This window comes from Centropristis striata, chromosome 9, assembly GCF_030273125.1.
Source record: "Centropristis striata isolate RG_2023a ecotype Rhode Island chromosome 9, C.striata_1.0, whole genome shotgun sequence".
NCBI lineage: Eukaryota > Metazoa > Chordata > Actinopteri > Perciformes > Serranidae > Centropristis > Centropristis striata.
The window spans coordinates 26,074,369-26,087,320 of record NC_081525.1 but is presented as its reverse complement, the minus strand read 5'-3'; the positions used below and the strand labels follow the sequence as shown (position 1 = coordinate 26,087,320).

General features: G+C 42.4%; 1 protein-coding gene across 2 annotated transcripts in view; it reads left to right on the top strand.

Moving 5' to 3' along the window:
- Positions 1-12,952, top strand: part of arhgap45b (Rho GTPase activating protein 45b) — a 34,396-nt gene that overhangs the window by 4,630 nt on the left and 16,814 nt on the right. For both annotated transcript variants that reach the window (XM_059341560.1, XM_059341561.1), the window contains exons 4-6: positions 10,002-10,142; positions 10,381-10,465; positions 12,857-12,929. In XM_059341560.1, the coding sequence (XP_059197543.1) occupies positions 10,002-10,142; positions 10,381-10,465; positions 12,857-12,929 (299 nt within the window). The remainder of the gene's footprint in view (positions 1-10,001; positions 10,143-10,380; positions 10,466-12,856; positions 12,930-12,952) is intronic.

The following is a 12,952-nucleotide window of genomic DNA, read 5'->3' as shown; positions in this document are numbered from 1 at the left end:
GTTCATTTTGACAAGTGGCCTCCAAAAAGAGGACTAGGTATTCACACCAAGGTTTCTGTTAATCTTACATCAGTCCTCCTCACTGACACGTGTGCATTGTGCACAGGGGGGGTGGAGCCACCTTGCACAAGAAAGCTAACTAGTGGCAGTGAGTGTCCTCTCTCCAAGTGAAGGGCTGTGTTTCCGCTGCACCCACAGCATCGACCGCACTCTTGTCTCCTGCAGGAAGCCAGCTTCTTGTTTACTGCTGCCTCACACACACACCAAGGTTATAATAGTTTTGGATTTTTCATCAGTTTATTTTTAATTTTGTTGTCAATTTGTTTCCAAATCCAGTTTGTTTTAATAAGTATTAAGTTTGAGAGTAAGTTTCCTAGTTTTAATTTGTTTTTATTTTTTGGAAAATGCTTCGTTTTAGTTTAGTTTTTTTTTTGTTTAATGTTAGTTTTAGTTTTTTAGTAATGGGGTATTTGTTAGGTGCAAGATTCAAAAAATTCACAATAAATGTTTCCTTTATTTCCTTTTATTATCCATCTCAGCCCCAATAAGTTTATTAAGTCATAAAACCAGATAGATTAAATAGATTTCATATCAACCAAAAAGGTTTACATACGAAAAAAGTTGACAAACGAAGGACATTTTCACTATAATTTTAGTTACTTTTAGTTTGTTTTGTAACCACAAAATACAGTTTCAGTTAGTTTTGGATTTTTTTTTTAAAAACTCGTTTTTATTTTTATTTGAGTTAATGAAAATGTTTTTTCAATTCTAGTTTTCGTTATTTTTTTAGTTTTCGTTAACTATAATAACCTTGACACACACACACTCTTCCTCCTGTGTAATGCAGAAGCTTAAAATGGCAGAACACCTTTACCTTTCTTCAAATACCGCCACTTCAGAGTGGACTCCACCTGCTAAACAAGTTTGAGTCATTAAGGTTTTTCAGAGCAGAGTTCTGTGGTTCAGATGAGACAGAAAGAGCTTAGTTAGTGTGTCTTTCAGTCTGCCGTTATCTACGCTCTGTTCTGTCTTGTTCTCCACCCAGAGTGTGCTTTCTAAACAGGAAGCCATGATGGATAGCCTCTGACATAAAGGCCTCGTCCACACTTCCTCCTCTGATAGGCCGGCTGCATCGTGGCGACGTGATGCCTCCTCTTCTTAATCAGGAGTGCAATCAGAGTATAGCTTTGTCTCCTCCCCACTGCAATCTAATGCACCTCTCAATCTGGAGCTCCTCGTGGCTGCTCGGTCCCACCTTATTCTGCTTACATCAAACCAGTGATTTGTTTTCATGAGCCGCAGAAAGCAGATGCAACGCGGCACCAGAATTAGTTTCTAGTCTTGCAAAACAATAGAAAAGACCACATCCTCTTCAGATTCACAGCGTTCAGGTCACTCTGTTCTTACTGTCTGCTGCTGTTCAGACACTCTGACACACATTTTCAGACAGACTGTAGGAGGATGCAGGATTGGCTGCTCTCTGGCCTCCTTCCTGAGCGAGCTGGCACCATTTAGAAAAGGAGTTTACAGAGAAGTATGAGGGTGCAACATTAGACGGAAAGAGAGTTAACGAAACCAGTCCTGAATGTGTGTGTCAGGAGGAAATGAGGATGCAGGGTGAAAATGTGTCACCAGCTACCTCAAAGCAGAGGAGCTGACACTGTGTACCATGTCCCGACCTGCCTGACACTCTGGACTTCTTAGCCCTTTATCGCTGAGCGGACTGTCTGTGCTCCCTGCTGTCTCCATCCGCTATGCAGAAACAGTTGAAACACTGACTTGCAGAAACGTAAAGGAATAGTTCAACATTTTAGGTAAAAAGGCTCCTGACAGGGCTGCCAGCCTGCACAATAAAACCGCTTCAGATGATCCAGAACGTGGGGGCGTGCCTGGTCTACAACCAGCCAAAAAGGTCACATGTCACACCGCTGCTCATTGAGCTCCACTGGCTACCTGTTGCAGCCCGCATCAAATTCAAATCTCTAATACTGGCCTACAAAGTTGTCCCCGGTACTGTCTGAACGCCCTGATTCAGACATATGCTACCTCACCACCGTTACGCTCTTCCAATGAACGGGGCCTGGCTCTGCCCTCCCCCCGTTGGTCCAAGGCAATCCAAACTCTTTGCGTTTCTTGTTCCCCGCTGGTGGAACACACTACCAGTTCCAACCAGAGCAGGGACGTCCCTCTCTCCCTTTTTTATATAAAAAAAAAAAAAAAAAACTCCTGAAGACCCAGCTCTTCAGAGAGCATCTTTTCTCCTAGCACCACACGATAATTCTACTCCTTAAAGAATCCTCACTGGCACTTATTGATGCACTAATGGCTCTTATTGCACTATACCTTGATTGTTTGCTTTTATTCTTCCTGTAAGTCGCTTTGGATAAAAGTGTCTGCTAAATGACTAAATGTAAATGTAAGGCTGATTTCCTTCCTTCCCTTTGCAGCAAGTTAGAAGAAAATAAGGATATCACTCTCATATAAGATACACTTTATTGTCCTTGGAAGGAAATTTGTCTTGGACTCCAATGCTGTCATATATAGCTGCTTTACAGTAATAACAGTAAAGGTACAGACAATACATACATGTAGGCCACATATAACATCTACAGTCCCTGACAAAAGTCTTGTCGCTTGGGTACAAGTTGACCTTAAGTGCCCCTCAAATATATTTCTAATCATTTTTTTTTACAAGAAATGGCTAATTTTAATCCCAACAGCTTTTGAAATAATATTTTGGTGCCAAATGAAACTGCTGAAAAGCATTCACAGCTTGGTAAAACCCACTGGGTCAGTTTTTGCAAAGACAAAAGTCTTGTCGCCTTGTCATATGATGCACCCAAACCTAGATTACAGCCGCAACTGTGATCAATAATTAATCAGTCAATTAGTGGGTGTGTATAAAAAGAACCCCAGCACACCAGACCTTCACATCAACTGCAACTTGACCTCTGACAACATGCCTAAGATTCACCCTGAGACCAAAGTGTTGATTATCAAGAGGCTGAAGACCAGATCCACTGCTGAGGTGGCTGACACATTCAATGTGTCTTAGCGTCAAGTGCAAAGAATAAGAAAAAGGTTTGAAGAGACTGGAGATGTTTTTGACAAGCCCAGGTCCGGCAGACCCCGCAAGACAACTGCTCGAAAATCCAAGGCCAGCCCCTTTCCCACTGCAGTAGAGCTCCACCAGGCCTGGTCACCTCAAGTCCCCATGTCAACCAGAACAGTTTCTAGAATTCTGTCTCGAAATGGCCTCCATGGTCGAATCAGTGCCCAGAAACCAGCACTAAACAAAAGCCAATTAAAAAAAACGTGTGCCATTTGCCAAGGCCCACAGCCTGCTAAAAGGATGGACGCTGGAAAAGTGGAAGAAGGTGGATTTTGCAGATGAATCTTCGGTTGAATTACATCACAGCCATAGCAAATATTGCAGGAGACCTACTGGAGCCAGCATGGATCCGAGATTCACCCAGAAAACAGTTAAGTTTGGTGGCAGAAAAATCATGGTCTGGGGTTACATCCAGTATGGGGGTGTGCGAGAGATTTGAATATCAATAGCCTAACATATCAAGAAGTATTAGCTACCTCTTGCGTTCCCAACCGTAAAAGGGGTCAAATTTTGCAGCAGGATGGTGCTCCATCGCATACTTCCATCTCTACGTCAAAGTTCCTCAAGGCAAAGAAGATCAATGTGCTCCAGGACTGGCCAGCCCAGTCACCAGACATGAACATCATTGAGCATGTCTGGGGTAGAATGAAAGAGGAAGCATAGAAGACAAAACCCAAGAATCTTGATGAACTCTGGGAGGCATGTAAGACTGCTTTCTTTGCAATTCCTGATAACTTCATCAATAAATTGTATGAATCATTGTCGAACCGCATGGATGCAGTCCTTCAAGCTCATGGAAGTCATACAAGATATTAAATATGGATCTCACAGCACCACTACTTAATTCACTGATGTTATGCAACATATTTTTGTATTTGAAGGAAATTATTTGTTCAATTTTGACATTACTTTCTGTAGGCGACAAAACTTTTGTCTTGCCAAAATCTGACCTTTCTGTGTTCATTAAATGATCAATCTTTCTTCAGTGAAGCAAATTTATTTTAGTATATTAAACATAATTTGGGAGGGTTTTAGCTTTCATATGAGCCATTTCTAAAACCAATGGATTAATTAAAAGTTAGGTTATAAGCTGTTGTTTCTAAAAAATGGATAAGCGACAAGACTTTTGTCAGGGACTGTACACAGTATACAAGAAACAGTGCAATGCACACATACACAAACACACACCCGCCCAGACCCTCCCTCGCCCACTGTATTATACAATGGGTCATGATCAATAGTACAGTTGCACAGTTTGTTTGGTCCTGGGGGCATTTAGGATCTTAACTGAGGTGGGCACAAATTAATTCCTAAAACAGTTCAGCCTGCAAGTGGGGACTCTGAAGCGTCTATCTGATGGTAGAAGCTGGTATTCTGTGTGCAGAATATGTGTCTGGTCAGACAAGATTGTATAGTATTGTACAGTCAATGTGAAACTAGAACCTCTTGGCATGAAGCCTGAAAACAGGAGGGAACAGCTAGCCTGAATCAGTCTAAAGTTAACACAATCTGCTAATTAACACGTTATATTTTGATAATTTATTCCACACAAAACCATTATAACATGTCTCTGTTGAATGCTTGAGAAAAAGTGTACCCCCAAAGTGTTGAAACTATTCATTTAACCCTCTGAAACCCACAGATTAGAATACCAAAAATACAGTTTATTGTCAAAAGAAACTTTGCTGCAACTTTGCTTTTCCAAAGGATCAGAGGTTATGAAAATTTATTTCAGAAAAGTAACCAAACGCAGCTTAAAATTGTTATATTTCTTTATATGTTTCATTAAAAGATTGCCAAGTATAAACTGTTTGGAATAACCAGATCCTTTTAAAAACAGTCAATTCTGTGCTCCAGTATTTAAAAAATAATTCATCAGGAGGAATTCAACCTCTTTTTTTCATGATGAATGTCATTATCATACTGCACAAAAGACATTTTTGAATTGTTAACACTTGATTGTATATAACTGCTTTGAAATACAAGAAAAACACCCATGAAACGGCTTAGAGGTCAGAGGGTTGAAAACAGATTTTTTTTCACTTTTGATTCACTGCTGTAAACATTTGATGTTCTTTATCTTTGGTCAAATATGACCAACAAGTTGTGATGCATTTTCTGGTATTGACAGAAGTCCCCCTTACTGATGCGTTCATGGAAAGTCTGAGAATCAGGAATTGATCCCTGTTTGCACAACATTCAAAATGAAAAAAATGGGTTTTGAAATGGTCTGAAACAAGTTAAAATTTTCTGAAAATAAAATTAAATACCTCGCTTTGAGTTAAAAGCATCCACTAGTGAATAGCTGCCAGTCATATAAAGTCTAAATGCCTCGTAGTTTCTGTACTAAAACACTCAGAACCAGAGTGTGGTCCGTGTTATTGTTGCTGCTCCTCTCTACAATTCTACAATGTCATTTAGCAGACGCTTTTATCCGAAGCGACTTACAGGAAGAATAAAAGCAAACAATCAAGGTATAGTGCATCAATAAGTGCTAGTGACAATTCTTTGAAGAGTAGAATTATTGTGTGGTGCTAGGAAAGAAGATGCTCTCTGAAGAGCTGGGTCTTCAGGAGTTCTTTAAAGGTAGAGAGGGACGTCCCTGCTCTGGTTGGAACTGGTAGTGTGTTCCAACAGTGTTCATTGGAAGAGCGCAACAGTCGTGAGGTAGCATATGTCTGAATCAGGGCATTCAGGTAGGTAGGAGCAGTACCGGAGACAACTTTGTAGGCCAGCATTAGAGATTTGAATTTGATGCGGGCTGCAACAGATAGCCAGTGGAGCTCAATGAGCAGCGGTGTGACATGTGACCTTTTCGGCTGGTTGTAGACCAGGCGCGCCGCCACGTTCTGGATCATCTGAATCGGTTTTATTGTGCAGGCTGGCAGGCCTGTCAGGAGGGCGTTACAGTAGTCAAGTTTTGAGATGACAACAGCTTGTGTCAAGATTTGAGTGGCATGTTGAGTGAGGTCTGATTATTCTGATGTTGTAAAGTGCAAAGCGGCATGACCGGGTAACTGAGGCGACATGACTGGAAAAGGTGGGTTGGTCATCAATCATCACCCCTAAGTTTCGCACCACCTTGGTGGGGGCAAGACACAGGGAGTCAATTTTGATGTTGATGTTGTGGTGTATTGTAGGTTTAGCAGGGAGGAACAGCAGTTCAGTTTTTGAAAGGTTCAGCTGGAGGTGATGTGCCTTCATCCAAGTGGCTATGTCAGAGAGGCAGTCAGAGACCCGTGCAGAGACCGATGGGTTATCAGGAGGAAATGACACATAGAGCTGAGTGTCATCTGCATAGCAGTGATAGGAAAAGCCATGTGAGCGGATAACCTGACCCAGAGAGGTGGTGTAGATGGCAAATAGCAGGGGTCCCAGCACTGAGCCCTGGGGAACCCCTGTGGTGAGGCAATGCAAAGTAGACAACTGTCCATGCCAGGATACACTGAATGAGCGTCCTTTCAGGTAGGAATCAAACCAGGACAGAGCCAAGCCAGAGATGCCCATTTTTGAGAGAGTAGAGAGGAGGATGTGATGGTTAACTGTGTCAAACGCAGCTGACAAGTCAAGCAGAATGAGAACTGAGGACTTTGCTGCTGTTCTTGCTTCTTTTAAGGCTTCTGTCACAGACAACAGAGCAGTTTCAGTTGAGTGACCACTTTTGAAACCAGATTGATTTGGATCAAGAAGATTGTCCTGTAGGAGGAACTCTGAAAGTTGCTTAGCGACCGCCCGTTCAATAGTTTTGGATAAGAATGGAAGAAGTGAGACAGGACGATAGTTCTCGACTTCAGCAGGGTTGAGAGAGGGTTTCTTGAGAAGAGGTGTTACCCGGGCTGCTTTGAATGCAGTGGGAAAAGTGCCGGAGGACAGTGAGGCGTTAATCACATGTGTGACAGCTGGCGTGATGGTTGGGCTAATGGACTGAAGAAGGTTTGTTGGTATAGGGTCCAACAAGCATGTAGTAGGACGGCTACATGTCAACAGTTTGGATACCTCACTCTCAGAGAGGGGTGTAAAGCCAGAAACAGTGGTGCTAGCAACTGATTCAGTGCCGTCCAGCTGAGATATAGAAAGACATGTAGTAGGACTTCTACATGTCGCAGTATTAGGAGTCGGGTGGGGGTCAGAGAATTGGCTGCTAATTGCTGCAACTTTGCCTGTAAAGAAGGATGCAAAAGTGTCCGCGGTGAGGCAGGTAAGAGGGGGAGGAGGCGGAGGGTTGAGTAGTGATTTGAAGGTGGAAAAGAGTTTCCGGGTGTCAGTGACACTGTTGACTTTGTCGTTGTAAAAAGCAGTCTTTGCATCGGTGATGCTGCCTGAGAAGGAGGACAATAGTGTCTGATAGTTTATGAGATCGTCAGCAAGTTTGGATTTGAGCCATTTTCTTTTTGCAGCTCTGAGCTTGGTACGCTGTGATCGAAGGGTATCAGTCAACCATGGGTGGGATTGGTTGGGTCGAGCAGGCCTTGTAGATAAACGCCCTTGTAGATGAACGCCCTGATTCAGACATATGCTACCTCACGACCGCTGCGCTCTTCCAATGAACGGCGCCTGGCTCTGCCCCCCGTTGGTCCAAGGCAATCCAGACTCTTTGCACTTCTTGTTCCCCGCTGGTGGAACACACTACCAGTTCCTACCAGAGCAGGGGCGTCCCTCTCTACCTTTTTAAAAAAACTCCTGAAGACCCATCTCTTCAGAGAGCATCTTCTCTCCTAGACCACATGATAAGTCTACTCCTCAAAGAATTGTCACTAGCACTAATAGCTCTTATTGCACTATACCTTGATTGTTTGCTTTTTACTCTTCCTGTAAGTCGCTTTGGATAAAAGCGTCTGCTAAATGACTAAATGTAATGTAAATGTAAATGTAATAAAGGACATAGCCTGTTCAGACATGAGTTCAGAGTAGAGCAGAGTGAGTCAGTGGCATCATTAGCCTTCAGAGAGGAGAATGTGCTGAGTGGAGGTAGGACAGAGGCGACAATAGAGGAGAAGTGGGCTGGGGATAAGTTACGGAGGTTACACCGGAACGTAACCATTGGTGCAGGAGCAGAGGGTTGCTCTGATAGAGTGACATTAAACTGGATAAAAAAGTGATGTGACAGGTGGAGAGGCGTTACCACCAGTGCATCTGCGGCACAGTTACAGATGAGAATTAAGTCAAGGTTCTTGCCAGCTTTGTGAGTAGGAGGACTTTGGACCAGCTGGAGGTCAAAGGAATGAATTAACGACATGAAGTTATTAGAGTCTGGACTGTCGAAGTGGATGTTCATGTCGCCCAGGACAAGCAACGGACAGTTATGATCACGTATGGAAGAGAGCAGGGTATCTAGCTCATCAGTAAAGCCACCCAGCTGGTCTGGTGGACGGTAAATGACAACAACGAAGGCTTTAACAGGAGCAGTTACTGTAATGGTATGGTATTCGAAAGTGTCATATCTGATGGAATGTAGCAGAGGGGTGAATTTCCATTTATTGGAAATTAGCAGGCCAGTCCCACCTCCTCGTCCAGAAGGACGGGGGGTGTGGGAGAGGGTGTAATTAGTGGAGAGAGCAGCTGGGGTGGCTGTGTTCTCAGGTTTGATCCAGGTCTCAGTGAGAGCAAGGAGCTGAAGAGAAGGTGGTTTGTGTAAGCCGTAATAAAATCGATTTTATTTACTGCGGATTGCCAGTTCCACAGGCCCATGGAAAAGGAAGTGACAGTGTGTGAGGACTGTTTGAGAGGCCGAAGGTTAGGTAGGTTTCTGCACCTTTTGGCAAGATTTCTACGTGGACCGGAGACAACAACAGGAATGGAGTGGCACATATTGTAAGTCTGGGGAGGGAATAGGACTGGTTCCTAAAACTTAAACTTAAACCTAAACTTGTCTTAGCCTTGTCCGTCTTACCCAAGGACGGCTGCCACTGACGCTGCCGCTTCATAAGGTGGGACGGGGTGGGATGATGAGGAACTTCGTCTTTGAGAGGTTGAGCTGAAGGTGATGTTCTGTCATCATGTGGAGATGTCCACAAGACAAGCAGAGATACGGGCCGAGACTGTGGGGTCCTTCGGTGGGAAGGAAAGGAACAGCTGGTTATCATCGGCATAACAATGGTATAAGAAGCCATGATTGCGGATGATAGTGCCAAGTGAGGTGGTGTAAATTGAGAGGAGAAGAGGGCCTAGCACTGATCCTTGAGGCACCCCAGTGGAAAGGTTTTTGTCACGTCCCGCTTCTCATTGCTCAGTTTGTACATCCTCACCTCATCTTCTCACATCTTGGTCCTTCCCACCTGAGATGCAAGTGGAGGAGTCGAGGACACATGAGGAGAGAGGAGTCGAGACAGCAGGCGTGCTTCAGAGCCGCCGCCTAAAAGTAGCATCAATGAAATATGGCACAGCTGCATTGTCTATCCATTGTATTGTTATATGGTTGTATTTTTTGATGTAGGTCCTATAGGCAAAACAGTATTTATGACAATTTATATAAAACATAGAGTAAATTGACAGCTGTGCCTCTTTTATATGTTCCGGATGTTATCTGTGCACCCTCGCTCATTGCTTCTACAGGAAGCCTCCTCTCTGCTTGAGGTGCATTTTAAGAATTGAGACATCCTTCAAGATGGTGCAGTGAGATTGACATCTGTGTCACATGCATGAGGCAAAACATTTGAAGATCAATCAATTAAAATCGTTATCATCTTGCAAAGCAGCAGTTGTACAGTGCAAAAACGTTTCTCAGGGAATACCAAAGCATCCCATACATACCACATATTAGGAATAATAAAGTAGAAAAATGTTCACCTTTTAAAAATGTTTTTTTAAAAGTGTAAAATGCAGGTAAAAAAAGTGAGGAATTAATAAATTGTCTTAACTCACACCTTCTTCCTTCCTCCCTGTTGTCCAGGTAAGGAGAGCCAGCGGCCTGTGGCTCACGAGTGTTTGGGGGAGGTCCTACGGGTGCTGCGTCAGGTCATCAACACCTACCCTCTGCTCAACACTGTGGAGATCCTCACTGCCGCCGGAAAGCTCATATCCAAGGTCAAAGGTCAGTCCGTTGTGCAGAGAAAGCTATAATTAAGTGAAAACAAATTGACAGAAAGCTCTTTTTAAAGGTTAACTAAACCAAATTGTTAGAAATGAAATCCACGTTTCCAACATCCTTTTTGTTTCACTTTGCATGTAGTTTGATGTAGCTGATGTGCAGGTGTGTGAGCTCATTTGGACAGCAGTTTATTTCAAACCACAACTGAAACCTGAACACATGCGCGGTTGTGATTTTGCAGGTTTCCACTATGAGGCTTGTAACGAGGCAGATAAAAAGGACTTTGAGAAGGCAATTGAAACCATTGCAGTTGCTTTTAGCAGCAAGTGAGTATCTGATGCACCTTCACAACATGTCTAAATATCTCAATTACAGCCTTTTCAATCCTAAAGTTAACCGATGGTCCTGGCTGCAAAGACTGATAGTGATACAGGTACCAGTGTATCCCACCAGACATTTTTTTTTACAGACCGTAGAGTCAGGTAGTGTGTATGTGTGCATAAATGCATACAGGATATTCTGTTGTTGGGAATCGGAGAGAGAAGTGCAGCGATGGTGACACATTTGCATGAGGCAGTGCTGAAAACAGGAAGTGGTTCTTTTTCTTCTACCGTATGACACAAAACCAGAACTTGAATTTGCTGTTGACTACCTGGCTGACAGATTGTTACACAATGTGGAGATAAATAACAAGAATGCTCTCTGCATTCAAGATACTTTGAGAGGAATTAAAAGCAAACACATTTTTAAACGCAACAGTGTCTTCAAAATCAGGTTTTCCAAGATTCATCTTTTTTACCCAGATATTCTCTCTCTCTTAAAATAATATTGTAATAAATAAAAATAAACCCAAGAGAAGAAGAATTTGTCATTTGTATGTGTGATTGAAGTGCAACAGTTAATCACATGTCGGTGCCATTTTAGGTTTAGACCTGTCACAGAGGGTTAGGAGGAAGTGAGCTGGCAGAGACAGTTGAAATCTGCCTGACGTGTCTGTTTCCTCATTCTCTCCTCCTCTCTTCCTTTGTTTGACTCATTTTCTGTCATGAACCGAAAAACACCAATATGGAGATGCTGCTTTTGTTGTTTAGCCTGTATTTCAGCCAGCAAACAAAATGAATCAAGAGTGGATGAGGGATATTTAAAAAATAAAAATAAAAAAGACTACTTTGACATATGTTGCAGGGTCCAGGTAGAGAAAACTAACTAAAATTAAACTTTTTTTCACTTCCGGTCTCAGGACATTTGTACCTGTCGTCCTAAGAGGACCCTTCCTCTCTTTTCCTTCCTTCCTTCCTTTTTTTTTTTTTTTTACACATATATGATTATTTACAGCCTCTTATCACATCCATACTATATTTACATTTTTTTTTCAACAATATGTTTAACGATTTAACAATATATTGAAAAAAACATTATTTATGCATACTTAAAATCAGGGATGGGCAACTGGAGGCCTGTATACGGCCCGCACCCTCATTTCAAGTGGCCCTAAGTACGACTACATGCATTTGAGCATGAAATCTTTAAAGTGCAGTGTAAAAATGCACAAAATTACAATTGCAATTAATGTTGGTCTGCTAAAAAAAGAAATCACACTAAGTGGTTATTTTTTATTTGCTACTACATTATATATACATACACATTAATGCACAAATAATATCAAAATGATTAAAAATTAATAATTAACTCCTTACATATATTTGAACAGCAGAATTTTAATAAGAACTAGGACTGTGCGCAGTACTGAACGGGCCCTCGCAGTACACGCGTGTCGGGGCATGCTGCCGTCTGGGTTTGTGTGTTACAGGGACCGGTCTATACCACCCCTGTGAATTTCACTGCCTTAAGTCTTATGGTCTGGGCACAGTGGCACTTATTAAATTAAACCTCCGCCAGAGCGCCATCTAGGGGCCGATCAATAACATCTTCAAGGGTTATCCTCAGGAGGGCATTGACAATAAGTATACCAAATTTGGTGTTAATCCGACCAACCGAGGTGGAGATATAAAATACTTCAATTTAAAGAGCGCCACCTAGTGGTCATCACCCAAAATTCTGTAGCGAGCCTCAGGGGCTCATGGGGAAGTAGTAACCTGAGTTTCATGTCATTCAGACACACCAATGTGGAGAAATGCAACACTTTGTGTTTTGTGTTGAAAATAGCGCCACCTGCAGGAAGTTGTTATTTAATAACTTGAGAATTATTTGGGTTATCAAAATTCTTTTAATAACTTTTTGTCATGAGGGTCCTTAGATGCTGTGTGCGAAGTTTGGTGCAAAACGATGAAATTGCCTAGGAGGAGTTCGAAAAAGTAGTTTTGCGACATTTTGTGAATTTGCGGAAAAAAACGGCAGGCGAAAATGGGCGTGGCTTATATCACGAGATTCAGCACAACTCAATGAACGCGTGGATATACGTTTTTTGAATGTGCAATAAAGTATATGGGAGTTATTAGCCAAAACGCACTTTCCTTTATTATAGCGCCACCTAGTGGTGGAAATTCAGTATGACAATAGATTATAAAATTTTTCACCATGTGTGACTTATATTTAAAGTTTCATGAGTTTTGGGATATGTTCAGGCAGTGAAAAATGCGATCATTTGGGACCAAGAAAAAAAAAAAAAAGAAAAGAATAATCACTAGAAATACAATAGGGACCTCGCAGGTCGTTGCCTGCTCGGGCCCTAATTAAATTGTTGTGTTTTTTTGCAGTGTGTCTGAACTGTTGATGGGAGAGGTGGACAGCAGCACGCTGCTCTCCCTGCTGCCCACTGAGAAGACCAGGGTGAGTTTATCACACAGCTTCCA